Source organism: Notamacropus eugenii, chromosome 2 (assembly GCF_028372415.1).
Source record: "Notamacropus eugenii isolate mMacEug1 chromosome 2, mMacEug1.pri_v2, whole genome shotgun sequence".
In the NCBI taxonomy this organism is placed as follows: Eukaryota; Metazoa; Chordata; class Mammalia; order Diprotodontia; family Macropodidae; genus Notamacropus; species Notamacropus eugenii.
The window spans coordinates 143,415,299-143,432,600 of NC_092873.1; the positions used below are offsets into that span (position 1 = coordinate 143,415,299).

Consider the following 17,302-nt stretch of genomic DNA (forward strand, 5'->3'; position numbering starts at 1 on the left):
GCTGCACAGGTTCTTAGATCTGATTTTCCAAAAGGAAAGCAACTTTTAGGGGTCAGCAATCTACTTTAATTACATTCACCAACAGAGAAAACACAAGGAGAGAAATAAAGACCAACAGACAGGGCTTCTGTCTGATCATAAGTAATACATGCAGCAGAGATCAAAAGATAGATCCAATTATTTGACCATTACATACATACATAGGTATCAGAGAGAGGAGCACCAAAATTGAGTTTTCAAAGTGGGGGGATCACAGCTACCCAGAGTCTCATCTGGCAGATGAACCTTCTTCCAGAGAAACCCTCAAAGCAAAACCTCACCTCAAGGATAGCTACACTTTTCAGAGCTGGAGGGCTTCACAACCCTTGTGACCCAGTGCCTCATTAGTTAACAAAAGATGTGAGCCTTCCTACAAAACAAGCCTCTCTCTTAATCCAGCTTCCCTTAATGGACTTCACCTGAGGCCTATTAATGGGGGAGGAGGGGAGATCTTTCATTAACATAAATCTCATAAATCCAACATTACAAGGATTCATAGGACATAGGTTCTCATAGCATGCACAGCAGTGCTCCTTTATTACTTTCCTCTTTGCTATACATTCTGCATACTTCCTTCTCCCAACTACCTTTTCATCCCTGTGTTGTATTCTAGGTGGGAAAAAATCATTTATTTGCTCATTTAATGATGTTTGGAAGGTTTTATAACATGTGTTTCATTTTAAAAGTTCTGTTTTCTCCCCTATCTAGGTTATCGGCTTTTGTCCTAAGATGTTTTCTTCAAGCTTCTCCTTACATAGATATTGATGAGGATGTATTACACAGAACATTTTCCTGGCTCAAGAAACATAGAAAACCCAGTGGTGAATTCTGGGAACCAGGAAGAGTGATCCATAGTGACCTTCAAGGTGGCACTAATGGTCCAATTACCCTTACAGCCTATATTCTGACATCTCTCTTAGGTTATCAGAAGTACCAGGTATTTCACTTTTTTGTTGTATTTGAATTGTTGTCATTTTTTCTGTTCTTGAAGAGGACCATGACAACAGGAAGATGATGCCATGACTTGCAAGTGAACTGGGATTTACATGAGGGAGGGCTGTGCTAATTCAGTAGCTCCACTTTCTCCTTTGGAGCATCTGGGTCCAGTGGCAAGATATAAATCAGGATGACTGGAGATAAGTGAAACAAGAAGGAAGGGATGTTTTAGGGCCCACAGTCTCAGTTACTTTGCTTTCTAAATCCACATCTAAGGAACCCAGTTTGAACATGTCCTACTTTGCTTCCATGTTCAGTTTCAGGAGTAGCTGAAGAAATTCTGTAAATTACATTCTTATTACAAACATTGAAAGATATGGCCTTAATAAGTTAAAAAATATTTTATCTTTTAACAGGGAGAGCTTTTTTTTAAATGAAAATTATCTACTTTGGTAAAAACATTTTCCTAACTTTTTGGCTAATGATTTTCTTATTTATAAAAAGATATATTTGTGACTGGCAACTAGTTGGTTTAGTGGATACAGTGCAGGACCTGGAGTCATTGATCACCTTCTAGGTTTCTGCCACTGCATTGGGTGTGATAGATCATTTTGTCTCCTGAATTACAGTGTTCATTCCTGAAATTAAATTATGGGCTATTCTCCCCAAGCACAAACCCAACCTTTGCTTCAGGTCAGCATTTCTAGTTGGAGAAGCACTAATTAATATCTGCTGTTTAATATCATCTCACTGTTTAGTCCTTCTTCCATTGGAGGACAAAGTTGAATTACTCGCCATTGTAAAAGTTAGTTATGACTTTTTAAAAATGATAATGTGTCAGATCCCTACATTTCATCTAGGTTTGTTATTTAAATGTGATAGAGGTTTGTTTTTTTTAGTACCTTAATATCTCCATGTCTGCGTAGGCTTCCATGGATATGAAATCATCTGTTAACTTTTTGGAGTCCCAGTTCAGGGAAGGTGTTTCAGATAACTACACTCTAGCTCTCATAAGTTATGCGCTGTCATCAGTGGAAAGTTCTGAAGGGAGAGCAGCTCTGGATATGTTGAACCAGAGGGCAGAACATGAAGGTAAGTGTATTTTTTTATTATTTATGGAATTATTTTTTATTTTGGTCTGGACTTGTGATTTCTTTGATGTAGGGAACCCTAGGTTGCAGATTTGCTTGTGTTTGGTGCACTGAAAATTAAGGGACTTGCCCAGGACTTACTGAGTAAAGGAAAGCATGGCATAGTGGATAGTTTATTGGACCTGGAGTTACAGAGACCTTGGTTCAAATCTTCCCTCACCTAGTTACTAGCTGTGTAACCCCAGGCAAGTCATTTAAACTTTTTGTGCCTCAGTTTCTGTAACTGTAAAATGGAGTCATAATAGCACCTACCTCCTGGATTGTGAGGATCAAATGAGATTATTGGGAGTTTTTCTAAACCTTAAAGAGTCATATAATTACTAGTGGTTATTATTATTATTAGAAAATGAGAAGTTTGGATTTGTTGGCCTCTAAAGTCCTTCTGGGGCAGCTGGGTGGCACAGTTAAGATAGTACTAGGTCTGGAGTCAGGAAGACATATCTTCATGAGTTTAGATCTGGCCTTAGACACTTATTAGCTGTATGACCCTGGGCAAGTCACTTAACCCTATCAGCCTCAGTTTCTTCATCCGTAAAATGAGCTGGAGGAGGAAATGGCAAACCATTCCAGTATCTTTGCCAGGAAAACCCTAAATGGGCTCATGAAGAGTTGGACATAACTAATTGACTAAACAACAAACATTGATGATTTTAAAGCTGTTATATGCTGAGATTGTTGAAATGGCTTTTAACACTTTGAGTATTTGATTCCCCTCCGACAAGGTGGCCCGGAATCTATCTACTCCGTTACACAGTCATTAGGCCACACTACCCAATGTCTCCTGTGACTTCAGAAGGCTCACCTGTTTCCACTAGAATATCATCAAATCTAACCATATTATTTCAGTGTCAGTCTACAGGCAGAATGTACGCAAAGGATTATCGTGGAGACACCGTATGCACTCATTCTAAATTCTGCCAGTTTCAATAACGGATAGTTTCATAAAGTTGTTAGACACTTGTAAGACTTCACAAAACATTGTGTCATCATCATCACCATCAACAGCAAAAGTCAGGCAGTAAACATCTATTAAGCACCTGTATATATTCAAGGCACTGTGTATTGAAAGAAAGGCAAAAGAGAGTCCCTGCCCTTAAGTAGCTTATAATTTAATGGGGAAAGACAACATACAAAAAGAAGCTAAAAAGGAGAGGCTACCCCACATAGGGCATGTGGAAGTCAGGGGAATTTAGCCAGGTGGGAGACATGAAATGGCTGCCCTGGGTGCTCTCCTTCAATGGGAGGAGACTGGAGCCCAGAGTGATTAACTTTTTTATAGTCACTCAGCTAGTAAATATCAGAGGTGGGATTTTTCCTAAGGCTTCCTAACTCCAAGTCCAGTAGACTTTCTGCTATAGTACAGTGCTTCTTAAATGTTTCCATAGATGCAAAAAGAATCCTTGTTATTTTTTCCTTCTTTTAGCTGAAAGAAAGATCTACTCACTTGGTTGTCTTTGACATAGAGTAGCTCTGGATGATTGACTGATTGACTGATGTAATTACTCTTCAAGTAGTTCCTGCAGTATTTGGAAGGTGTAGGGGAAAAGAAACCCCAAGGAGGGAGAACTTTGCCCCCTCCAGGGTATGTGGCATAAGAATTTTTAGGAGAATTCTACCTGTTTGGGGCCACGTGGAGATTTTACTGAGGGGGGAGTTGTAATTTAAACTTATATTTCTATGACTTTTGAATAATGAAACATGCCAATTCCTATAGAATTTTAGAGCTAATGGAGCTCTTAACCATCATCTAGGCCTTCCTCTTTATTTGGAGAAACTGAGACTTAGGGGGGTTAAATGACTGGTCTGACTTCATGGAGCTAGTTAATGACTGAAGTGGGAGAGCTTAGGTTTCAGAATGCCCAGTCTAGGCTTTTTTCGATTTTTTCACCATGATTCCTGAAGTACTTTTAGGAAGGGATATCCAGATGAGTTGTGTGCTTTACTTTCTTGACTAGGATATACATTGCTTTCTTATTTTTTTTTCAAATTGATGTCTTTTGTCTTTAAATCACCTTTATTTCTGAACATGTCCTTCCTCTTCCTCCACATTATGAGCCTACCCTAGTAAGAAAAATTAAAAAAAGAAAAAGTGGGGAGTAGGAGGAACCAGTTCACCAAAATAACCAACCCACTGATCACATATACTTTTCTCTCTCTTTTTTTTTAAAAATTTGATTTAATTTAATTTTTAGTTCTGAATTGTCTCCCTCCTACCTCCCTATGTCCTATTTATTGGGAAAGCAAGAAAAATAAAACCCATTATAGATATCTATAACCATGCAAAACAAATTCCTGTATCAGTCATGTCCCAAAAAAATATACTTCATTCTGTACTCTGGGTCCATCATCTCTCTATCTGGAAGTAGACAGTTTGATTTACACTTTTCTTAACATGCATAGGTTGAAAATAGGCTTAATTATCCAACCCTCACCTTCTGTTGAATGTCTCAGTGCTGCTGTTCTCTTGCAGGAGGCATGCAGTTCTGGGAGTCATCAGTATCCAAACTCTCTCAATCCTGGCAGCCAAGTTCCCTGGACATCGAGGTTGCAGCCTATGCATTATTGTCACACTTCCTGCAAAATCGGATGGCAGAGGGGATGCCTATTATGAGGTGGCTAAGCAAGCAGAGAAATAGGCTGGGAGGTTATTCCTCTACCCAGGTTAGAGCTGATAAGTTATTGATTGCCTTTTTTCTGAAAATATACATTTTTGTTTTCTTTTTTATTGGTTTTTGTTTTGTGGAAAGTTGTTACATGCTGTTCTGATAGGTAGGATTCTGGGCTTTATGGAATTGTATGATTATAAAGAAGTGGAAATTGTTTTCATTAAGCCATGTATGGAGACAAGTCTCATCATTTTTATAGTTACATGATATCTATGTTTGATGGGACATAAAGATTCCATGCTTTAAGACTCAAGATTTTTTAGTAAAATTAGGGTTTTTAAATCCTTTATGAGTGGAATTATCTATTTGGTTTATGTGTTTCTTTTCCACTTTCATGTTTTCCCCTATTCAATATGGCAAATTTAACATTTGGTTTCTTACAGAATATGTATCAACTGGTTGACTGGTTTATTTACAGTTTTAAGATAAAAAAAATTAAGGCTTTATGATGAAAGGATAAGGAAGTTTTAAAAAAATAATCATTCTTAAAGTCATTTTGTACTTTAAAAAATGATGATAATTTATGGGTAGCAACATTTTGTAAGTACCTTTTTAAAGGAAAATTGAATTTTCTTCTCAGTTCTGATAAGACTTTAATCCTGCTGGGCTTGACAGAGTTTATTTTTTCCATGCCTGCATCCTTTAAAGATGCTTTTTATTTAGGATTTAGGATTTTCAGCACAAGCAAGTCATATTAAAAGCTCCCAGTTGTTTCCTTAGATCTTCAGTGCTGTTCTGACACAGCTGGGTGAGTTATTTAATGGGAAAGTTGAGGAGTATGACTCAGGTGTATCTGATTGGTTCTGCACCTCTGATGTTACAAGAGACATTTAGCCAATCAGTTAAGGAGCTTTTTTTATCTCATCTAATATACCTCTAGAAGGAATTGTCTTATCATCCTGGTAATTGCTATTTTTGACAGGAAAAAAATGTGATTCACGATTCTATAGTAAGAAATGCCTCCAGTTATTGGGAAAATTTGAGAATCCTTTAACTATTTTGTCTTTACTCTACAAACTGTTTCTTCCTTTTCCCTACCAGGATACCATTGTGGCCTTGCATGCCTTATCTACATTTGCCTCTCTCACCACTACTGAACAGACAGACATGAGAGTAACAGTAACTGGGCCTAGTATGACAGCACCAACAGAGTTTCTGATTAACACTAAAAACCGTTTTCTTCTTCAAACAGCAGAGGTAGGTAATGAGAAATATTTGTCCACTGGAAAATTATTTAAAACTATGTAAATGATGCTTTAAGCTGGAGTAATTCTCTTTTTATCATTTATCATTTGTTTTAATCATGAAATAGATAAGGAGATTTCAGATAAGTTAATACAGGACATAAGGGTTGAACCAAGGAATATCATAGCCAGGACCCTGGATTAAAGGAAAATAATATGAGTGCCTACCATTGGTTGAATGTTTGGGAAACCAGACTAGAAAAGAGAAGTAGAATAAGTGAGAAGAAAGCAAATGAGCCAGGAGAGGCAAAGGAGATCAGCAGTGAACTTTTTGTCTGGAGGTCACAGAGCCCTCCATTCCTTCCAGGATAATCCAACAAGCAGATATTGAGCAACTACTATTCATGAAGCACAATGCTAAGCACTAGGGATATGACAGGTCAACAAACAAAGCTCTGTCCTGAGGGGGCATATTATATTGTTTTTGTACTCTGGCTTCATCAGATATTTTCGTGCCTTCCTTTTCTTCCCACTCTAATACAGACCTGTACCCTGGTGTGGAACAGTAGCCTCAGGGTCCTGGAAAATAAGTAAGGGAAAAGGAAAAAGAGGGATGAAGTGAAGTCTAGTGAGAGATGAATTATGTCATCATGCTTGAGGGACATCTCACCATTTAGGACAGGAAGATAAACACCCTGGTTGTGTATTGTGTAGAGCAGAGTGTGTGGGCACTTTAAAGGAAGAATGCCAATTGCCAGAGACCTTGATTTACCTTTATACTTCTACTTACACTTAATGAAATAAGGGGACAGCAGGCAGAAGTCACAGACCTTGTTGGAGTTTGTCCTTCATTCTCAAAGATCAATGACATCACAAAGATTGGATGGTGGAAGGGATGATGCTCTTTTCCTACCTGATACAGACAGCTTTAGATCAATAGTTCTTAACCTGGGATTCATGACCTTGGTTGGTATAAAAATTTATTTTCTTTAGCCTCTAGCTGAAATTTAATATTTTCTTTAATTCTGATTATATAGGCAATAAACTGTTATAGCATAAGGTTTTACCTGACTGCCAAAGGAGTTTATGACTCAAAAAGGATTAAGTACATTTGCTAAGGATTACTTATTCAGGTCTTCCTAAATATGTGTTTATGTGTGAAGAGGATACATTCATATATACACATATAAATTTACATACAGATATACACATTCATGGGCATTTAAGTGGCACAGTGGGTAGAATGCTAGACCTCGAGTCAGTAAGATTAATTTTCCAAAGTTTAAAAATGGTCTCAGGCACTTACTAACTATGTGAACTTGGGCAAGTCACTTAATCCTGTTTGTCTCAGTTTCCTCATCTGTAAAATGATCTGGAGAAGGAAATGGCAAATCATTCCAGTAACTTTGCTGATAAAATCCAAAATAAGGTCATGAAGAGTTGGACACAGCTGAAACAACTCAGCGTCAACAAATATACGTTCACATATGTATATATGATATATATGTAACATATACAACATAATATATATTGTATGTATACTTTTTTTTAACTGACAAAGAGGGATGATACTGAACTATTTGTACTCTTACTGGTAATACTAATCATTAACTTTTAGGGCTTTCTTGTAAAATAAGTGATATGGCCATAGCCACACATTTACTATTTTTTTCTCTCCCCTTCATTCAGCTTGCTGTCCAGCAGCCAATTTCAGTTACTGTTTCAGCAAGTGGTTTTGGATTTGCTTTCTGTCAGGTATGTAGTCAAGTTCATACTTGCCTAGGTCAATATTTTGGTCACGACTTAATTGATGAGCGTTTGTCCTCAAACTGAAACCATTCTTCTAGGTCTAAGTAGACTGTTTTAATTGATAACAGTTGAAAAAAATTCTTCAACTGGTAGTTAACCTTTTTTGGTGATGTTTTTCTAATTTAGTGAGATGAGAGTCTGGATGACAGTCTTGGGATCTGTCATCAGGCCTGTACTCAATGGTTTTCTAGATTGTTGTAGTACCTCCTGGTACTGGCATTCTACTGATGTAGTATTTAAGAACCCAGGGTGAACTTAATATGTTCATGGAACTATTTGATTAGAAGTTTAGTTAAATATCACTGTTTTAATATGATTCTTTGGAAGATCTTATAAAGATAACCTAGTCTTATGGATTCATTTTTTAACCTGGTTAAAATTATAAGTGGCTTTTAATTTAATTTTTAAAATTTGTTCTTATTTCTATTTGTGAGCTTTGCTGATTACTTGGAGAAAAAGTAACCAGTGACTACTTCAGCGTTAAAGTACAGTGAAATTTTTGATGCTATTAATTGTTAAATACATGGTTAATTCCTATTTCCTGTTTTAGTATGAAAATATATGTGTTTTTGGAATATATTAACCTCATGAAGATTCATTATTCATTTGAATAACTTAGTTATATACTGTCCATTTTAGCCTTTTCTCTTAATTATATGTTTCATAATGTGTGGTAATATTTTTAGTTAGGGTAGTTTTTTATTTTTGTGGGCCTGGAGGAAGGGGGTGAGAGGCATTGGACCTGTGATTAAATTGTGTGAGGAACTCCTTGTAATAAAACTTACTTTGTTGGTACATATATTCTACAGATACAGTCTTAGAATTGCCTGGGCCATGAAGATAATTAAATGACTTGCCCAGAGTCACATAGCACAATTTGTGTCAGAGACAATTTTTTATACATAATTTAAATGAAATTTTTATGTGTGATTTTCACTATATATTGAGGTCAGTTCTATTTTCTGTGGGAATATGTCTCTGAAGTTATAATGGTGAATCAATGGGAAAAATATTCTATATTCAAGTGTTCATTTTATTTACAATTTTGAGGGAATTCCCTTATTGCCTTATTGTAAGGTTAAACTGTAGATTAAAGTACAAATTTGAAACAGAAAACAAATATCCATAAGTAAACTAATATAGCAAACACCATACAATTAATTTCAACATTCTGGTAGTTAAAATAAAACTGAAGGAATCCATTAATAGGTTATTCAATTTTTTTAGATGAAGAAACTATAACAAAATGTAGATATTAGTAAAACTTGAAATGGTTCATTATTAAAATAAATAATTCATAGGAGAACTGAAGTCTCAAAACCTGAACATGCAAACAGCTTATGTGAAGCCTTGGAAAATGTATTCTAACTATCAGAAAGATAAAGTTGTTGAAAATAGCCATGCATGGGCTGGAGCCAAGATGGTGGAGTAGAAAGATGGACCTACTCTAGCTCTCCCATCAAAGCCCATAAAATACCTGTAAAAAATGACTCTAAACAAATTCTAAAGCAGCAGAAGCCACAAAACAACAGAGTGAAAGCAATTTCCAGCCCAAGACCACCTGGAAGGCCTATGGGAGGGGTGTATTGCACTGGGCTCAGAGCGGAGCTCAGCACAGTGTTGACCCTGCCAACAGGGTCAGGACTGGAACAGGCTTCAGGGCTTGGAATCTGGGGCAGCAGCTCCCAAATTCCTCAACCCACAAATGCCAAAGATAGCTTCAAAGGTCAGTGAGAAAGCTCTTTCACCTAGGTGAGAAGGGAATGTAGTCTGGCCCCAGAGTCAGGGCAGCAGAGACAGTTGCTGAAGCAGCAGCATCCATTTTAGGAACCCTCAGCCTAAAGCCCCTGGGGGAATCAAGCAGCTGATATGGATCTCAGCCCTGAGTGGCGGCCCAAGGAGGAGCTGGAGGCAGTTGTGGACAGGAAATCCTACTTGCAGATACTGGGCAGAAAAGCTTGTGGTTGCTCCCAGACCAGAGCACGGGCCAGGAGAGGAGTAAACTCCTCTCCCTTAATTGTGCCACCTTGGAGGAACTGAGGACTTACAGATTCCTAGACTATATCCTCCACCTGACAAAGGACTCAAAAGTCAAGTAACAGTTTGGGAAAATGCCCAAAAAAAGGGAAAAAAAATAAGGACATAGAAGGTTACTTTCTTGTTGAACAGGTATTTTCCTCCATCCTTTTGAATGAAGAAGAACAAAGGATACCATCAGAGGAAGACACCAAAGTCAAGGCTTTGACATCCAAATTCTCCTAAATAAATATGCATTGGTCTCAGGCCATGGAAGAACTCAAAAAAGATTTTGAAAATCAAATAAGAAAGGTGGAGGAAAAATTGGGAAGAGAAATGAGAGAGATGCAAGAAAATCATGAAAAGCAAGTAAATAGCTTGCTAAAGGAGACCCCCAAAAATGCTGAAGAAAATAACACCTTTAAAAATAGACAAATGGCAAAAGAGGTTCCAAAAAGCCAATGAGGAGAAGAATACTTTAAAAAGCAGAATTAGTCAAATGGAAAAGGAGTTTCAAAAGCTCACTGAAGAAAATAGTTCTTTAAAAATTAGAATGGAGCATATGGAAGCTAATGACTCCATGAGAAACCAAGAAATTACAAAACACAACCAAAAGAATGAAAAAGACAATGTGAAATATCTCATTGGAAAAAAGCCATGCATAAATTCATACAATATCCCACATTTCTTGCTGACAAAATCTAAGTGGCTGTCAAAGGGAATTCAAGAAGCATGTATTTAATACACAATAAAAGTACTGTGCCAGACACTGAGGAAGAGACAAAGTTCAGCAAGACCATATACCTGCCCTTATGGAGATTACATTCTAATAGGGAAATGTCTCTTTTTAAAATGGGATTGAAAAAATAAGAAATGGGAAGCCCAACAAAAAGGACAGGTCAGAAACAATTAGAAATATTGTGAATTAGGAATGTTGCAAAACAACCACACAAAGATATTTATTCTTTAAATCCATCAAAGAAAGGAAGATAATTGGAGAACGGTTATGATACCTTAATAATTACAATGTAAAATAAGCAGAGAAAAAGGAGATAGTTAAGAGGTTATTTAAAGGAAGGCTTGACTAAGAAAGAGATTGGGGAGTTTCTCATCTCTGTTAGCTTTGAATGCACGGGTCAGGTGTATTAGATTCTGTAGCAGTAAATACATAGAATATCCCAAATCTAATCAATAAAGTAGAAGTATCTGGAAAACATTGAATCCCAATTACATTTGCTCAGGTTCTGAAAGATTTTCAAAACAAAAACATAAAACTATCCACCTGAATATTAACCTATGAATATTTATAGATTATTAATATTTATGAACCTATTGATGCTTATCACCTACTATTATTGAGATATTATTACTTAAATTTATTTAATTTAGATTTACTACTTATATTACATTTATTTATTTTATAAATTAATTTGGTTTTGGTTTTGAACAATCACTTCCATGAGTCTTAAATTTTTTCCGCTTCCCACCTCTCTCCCTCCCCAAGGTGACATGCAATCTTATATGGGTTCTACACATACATTCTTATTAAACACATTTTCACATTAGGCATGTTGCATGGAAGAATTGAAATGAATGGGAGAAACCATGAGAGAAACCAAACCAAAATAAAACATAGCACAAGAGGAAATAGTCTGCTTCATTCTGGACTACGATTCCATGGTTCTTTCTCTGAATGTGGATGGCATTTTGCCTCGAGTCCTTTGGGAATGTTTTAGGTTCTTACATTGCTGCGAAGGGCTAAGTCTGTCAGAAACAGTCCTTGCACACTGTGGCTGTTACTGTGTACAATGTTCTCCTGGTTCTGCCCATTTCACTTAGCATCAGTTCATACATGTCCTTCCAGGCCTCTCTGAAGTCTTCCTATTCATCAATTCTTATAGCACATAGTATTCCCTTACATTCATATACCACAACTTGTTCAGCCATTCCACAGTTGTTGTGTATCCCCTCGATTTCCAGTTCTTGGACACCACAAAGAGAGCTGCTAAAAATATTTTTGTGTTTTTTTTTTTGTTTTATTTATTTATTTTTAAATTTCAGCATTCATTTCCACAAAATTTTGAGTTCTAATTTTTCTCCCCATCTCTCCCCTCCTTCCACCCCATAACACCTTGCATTCTGATTACCCCTTCCCTCAATGAGCCCTCCATTCTATCATACCCCACTCTTCCCTTATCCCCATCTTCTCTCTTTTCTTGTAGGGCAGGATAGATTTCTATACCTCATTACCTATATTTCTTATTTCCCAGTTACATGCAATAACAGTTCTCAACATTTGTTTCTACTACTTTGAATGTCAACTTCTCTCCCTTTCTCCCTCCCCACCTATCCCCACTGAGAAGGCAAGCAATTTGATACAGGCTATATGTGTGTCAGTTTGCAAAAGACATCCATAATAGTTATGTTGTGTAAGACTAACTATATTTCCCTCCATCCTACCCTGTTCCCCCCTTGTTTTTTCTATTCTTCCATTTGACTTTGTCCCTTCCCAAAAGTGTTTACTTCTTGTTACTCCGTTCTCCCATTTGCCCTCCCTTTTATCATCCCTCTCACTCTACTTGTCCCCTTCTCCCCTACTTTCCTGTAGTGTAAGATAGATTTTCATACCAAATTTAGTGAGCATGTTATTTCCTCCTTAAGCCATATGTGAAGAGAGTAAGCTTCACTTTTCCCCTCTCCCCTCCTCCTTTTTCTCCTGCATTGAAAAAAGATTTTTCTTATCTCTTTTATGAGTGATAGCCTGCCCCTTTCCATTTCTCCCTTTCTCCTCCCAATATTTTCCTCTCTCACCCCTTAATTTTATTTTATTTTTTTATGAATATCATCTCTTCTGATTCAACTCAACCTGTACACCCTGTGTATGTGTGTGTGTGTATGTGTGTGTGTGTGTGTGTGTGTGTGTGTGTATAATCCCTCCACCTACCCAAATACTGAGAAAAGTCTCAAGAGTTACAAATATTATCTTTCCACGTAGGATTGTAAACAGTTTAGCTTTAGAAAGTCCTTTATGATTTCTCTTTCCTGTTTACCTTTTCATGCTTCTATTGATTCTTGTGTTTGAAAGTCAAATTTTCTATTCAGTTCTGGTCTTTTCATCAAGAATGCTTGAAAGTCCTCTATATCATTGAATACTCATTTTTTCCCCTTGAAGTATTGTACTCAGTTTTGCTGGGTGAGTGATTCTTGGTTTTAATCCCAGTTCCTTTGACTCCTGGAATATCCTATTCCAAGCCCTTTGATCCCTTAATGTAGAAGCTGCCAGATCCTGTGTTATCCTGATGGTATTTCCACAGTACTCAAATTGTTTCTTTCTAGTTGCTTACAATATTTTCTCCTTTACCTGGAAACTCTGAAATTTAGCCACAATATTCCTAGGAGTTTCTCTTTTGGGTCTCTTTCAGGAGGTGATCAGTGGATTCTTTCAATATTTATTTTGCCCTCTGATTCTAGACTATCAGGGCAGTTTTCCTTGATAATTTCATTAAAGATGATGCGTAGGCTCTTTTTCTGATCATGGCTTTCAGGTAGTCCCATAATTTTTAAATTGTCTCTCCTGGATCTATTTTCCAGGTCAGTTGTTTTTCCAATGAGATGTTTCACATTATCTTCTATTTTTTCATTCTTTTGGTTTTATTTTGTCACTTCTTGGTTTAACATATAGTCATTAACTTCCCTGTACTCCACTCTCTTTTTTAAAGAGCTGTTTTCTTCAGTGAGCTTTTGAACCTCCTTTTCCATTTGGTTAATTCTGCTTTTTAAAACCGCCTTCTCCTCATTGGTTTTTTGGACCTCTTTTTCCAATTGAGTTAGCCTAATTTTAAAGGTGTTATTTTCCTCAGCATTTTTTTTTTGGTTCTCCTTTAGCAAGCTGCTTACTTGCTTTTCAAACTCTTCCATGGCCTGAGCCCATTTCATAATCATTTCGGAGGTACTGGAGGCAGAAGCTTTGACTTCCTCTGACAGTATGCCTTGTTCTTCCTCATCTGAAAGGATAGAAGGAGACCTGCTCACTAAGAAAGTAACTTTTTATGATCTTATTTTTTTCCCTTTTTTGGGGGCATTTTCCCAGCCAGTTACTTGAATTCTGAATCCTTTGGCAAGAGGAAGGCGCTAGTGCTTCTCCTCCCCTCAGGACAGTGCTCAGGGCTGAGGTTCAGATCAGCTGCACAATTCCCCCAGGGGCTTTAAATTGAATGACCACTGTAGCTGCCCGCCACCCACAGCTGCTGCTACTGCTGCCCCAGCCTCTGCCACTGCCTGGGGCCATTGCTGGGGGGACCCTCTTCCCTTCTCACTCAGCTGGGAAAGCCCTCCCACACTGACATTTGAAGCTTTCTTTGTTGCTTGTGAATTGAAGGATCTATGACCCTCCCTGCTGGGAATTCTGCCCCAAAGGCTTGATTTGGTCTTGTTTCCCCCATGCCACATGACCAGGGCTGGTCTCCACTCTGCTCAGTGTACTGTGGGATAGATCTTTCCTGTCGACCTTCCAGGTTACCTTTGTCTGGAGTCATTTTTTACATGTATTTTGTGGGCTGTGGGGGAAGTGCTAGAGTATATGAGTCTTTCTACTCCATCATCTTGGCTCTGCCTCTATAAATATTTTTGTACATATGGACCTTTTCCCATTTTTATGATCTCTTTGGGCAATAGCCCTGGAAGTCACATTGCTGGGTTAAAGGGTATGCACATTTTTGGAGCCCTTTGGGTATAGTTCCAAATTGCTCTCCAGAATGGTTGGATCAACTCACAGCCCCACCAACAATGAATTAGTGTTCCAACTCTCTCACATCTTCTCCAACATGTTTTATCTTCCTGTTTTGTCATGTTAGCCAATCTGATAGGTGTGATGAGGTACTTCAGAGTTGTTTTGATTTGCATCTCTCTAATCAATAGTGATTTAGACCATTTCTTCATATGACAATAGATAGCTGTAATTTCTTCCTCTGAAAACTACCTGTTCATGTCCTTTGACCATTTATCAGTTGGGGAATGACTTGTATTCCTGTACATTGGGTTCAGTTCTCTATATATTTTAGAAATGAGTCCTTTATCACAGGCACTAGTTGCAAAAATTGTTTCCCAGTTTTCTGCTTCCCTCCTAATCTTGGTTGTATTGGGTTTGTTTGTACAAAAACTTTTTCAATTTAATGTAATCAAAATTATCCATTTTGCACTTCTTGATATTCTCAATCTCTTGTTTGGTCATAAATTTCTCCATTCTCCATAAATTTGACAAATACAGTATCCCTTGCTCCCCTAATTTGTTCATAGTATTAGCCTTTATACCTAGATCATGTATCCATTTGGACTTTATTCTTGTGTACAGTGTCAGGCATTGGTTTATGCCAGTTTTGGTCACACCGTTATCCAGTTTTCCCAGCAGTTTTTGTGAAACAATGAATTCTTATCCCAGAAGCTGGGGTCCTTGCGTTTTTCAAACAGTAGATTACTATATTCATTGACTACTGTGTCTTGAGTACCTAACCTGTTCTGCTGATCTACCCCTTCTGTTTCTTAGCCAGTACCAAGTAGTTTTGATGATTGCTGCTTTATAATACAATTTGAGATATGGTAGAGCTAGGCCACCTTTCCTAGCATTTCTTTTCATTAATTTCATTGATATTCTGAACCTGTTGTTCTTCCAGATGAATTCTGATATTATTTTTTTTAACTCTAGAAAATAATTTTCTGATAGTTTGAATGGTATGGCATTGTATTAAATTTATTACTAATTTGTTAAACTGTGAATTTATTACTTATTATTTATAATGTTTATTATCATCATTACTTCTATTATTTATAGGGTTTATTACTCTATTAATGTATTTTAACTTATAACTACAAATGAACACTTTGCTAAGTGCAAGTCATGTAAAGTAGGTGCTGAATAAATTTTTAACTAAATTCTTATAAAAAGACTGGAAGAGTTTATTGAATTTTATATGTAAGGGACTGGTGCCATGAAGTACAATTCACGTATGACAAAGAGCGCTGTAGCACCCCTGAGAAGTGGTTCTCTATACGCTGCTTGAGGATTCCCCCATTACCTCTTGAGGTATAGTCTCTTCCCTCTTGTAGAGACAGATTTAATTATTTGTAAGATTTTCCTTTCATCAAACTTAAATTTGTTTTTTGACAACTTCTACCTTTTGCTCCTGGTTTTACCCTCTGGGTCCAAAAAGAAAAATGTCTTCATTCCTCTTCAACATGACAGCCTTTCAAATGCTTGAAGACAGTTCTCATGTCTCTGTGAGTCAGAAGGACTAGACTTGCTCTCCTTAGCCCCAAGGGGTTGAACTGGAAGCAGAGGATAAGGAAAATCACAAAATCTTCTGAAAATGCCACTTCTATTCCCATCAAACTGGTGAAATACTGGAAAAAAAAAAAAGCAAGAGAAGCGGTCACTGAACACTTAAAAGGGTCAGCTTAGTTTTTGCAATGAGAAATCTCATCTGATTTATTTCCCAGTGTTATTTGCTGGGGGTTCCTAAGTAGGTAGACCAGGAAAACCAATGAATATAATTTATTTAGGCTTAAATCTTGGACATAGTTCTGTGCTGAAGACTATTTTAACTCTGCTCTCTACCCCTCTACCCCTCCAACACATAAGCACACACACAGAAATGGAATCTTAATTGGTTGGGAAGACTGGTACAGTAAGCATTCCTCTGTCATGAATAAAGAACTGATTTTGAAATTGCAAGTCAAAAATAGGGATAGATGAGAACTAGTCATGATGGAGGGATGTGAATAATGAAGACTTCTCTCAAGGATTTATTTCACTTAACATTCAGCAAGAAAGGGAGCATCATGAAAGCTCTCAAGTTTGCATTTAATACTGAGTTCTTACAGGTAGTAAAACCTCCCACTATGGGGAATAAACTGCAAGATCATCCTGTAAATCCCTGTGACTGGGCAGATGAGTAAGAGACAGTGTCAGGCAACATGTTGTTATAGTTCAGTCATTTCAGTTGTATCTGGAACTTTGTGACCCTATTTGGGTTTTTCTTGGCAAAGACACTGGAATGGTTTGCCATTTCCTTCTCCAGCTCATGGAGGCAAACAGGAAAATGAGACAAACGGTGTTGACTTGCCCAAGGTCCACACAGCTAAGCTAGTAAGTGTTTGAGGCTGGATTTGAATTTAGGTTGTCGCAACTCCAGGCCTGGCACTCTGTCTACTGTGCTACCTAGCTGACCTACTGGACACATAACCAATGCTTAATATATGCTTATAGATTAACTTGAGATATACAGTTACTTTCATAACAGCATTTTCTTTAGTTAATATGCCAGTGATATGTGATTTTGTAAAGGTGAAAACTATTCAGGAAGATCAAAAGCCATCTCTAATTACTAGGATATAAGTCTTAGAAAGTAGTTGCCTAAGACTCAGAGATTAAGTGACTAGCCTGCCATTACATACCCACTAAGAGTCTTCCATACTTTAAATCCAATGTTCTAGCCAATATTTCGTG

General features: G+C 37.3%; 1 protein-coding gene across 2 annotated transcripts in view; it reads left to right on the forward strand.

Moving 5' to 3' along the window:
- The window catches only part of CD109 (CD109 molecule), a 173,936-nt gene that overhangs the window by 143,554 nt on the left and 13,080 nt on the right, over positions 1-17,302 (forward strand). For both annotated transcript variants that reach the window (XM_072642620.1, XM_072642621.1), the window contains exons 25-29: positions 748-976; positions 1,902-2,067; positions 4,597-4,787; positions 5,834-5,989; positions 7,666-7,731. In XM_072642620.1, the coding sequence (XP_072498721.1) occupies positions 748-976; positions 1,902-2,067; positions 4,597-4,787; positions 5,834-5,989; positions 7,666-7,731 (808 nt within the window). The remainder of the gene's footprint in view (positions 1-747; positions 977-1,901; positions 2,068-4,596; positions 4,788-5,833; positions 5,990-7,665; positions 7,732-17,302) is intronic.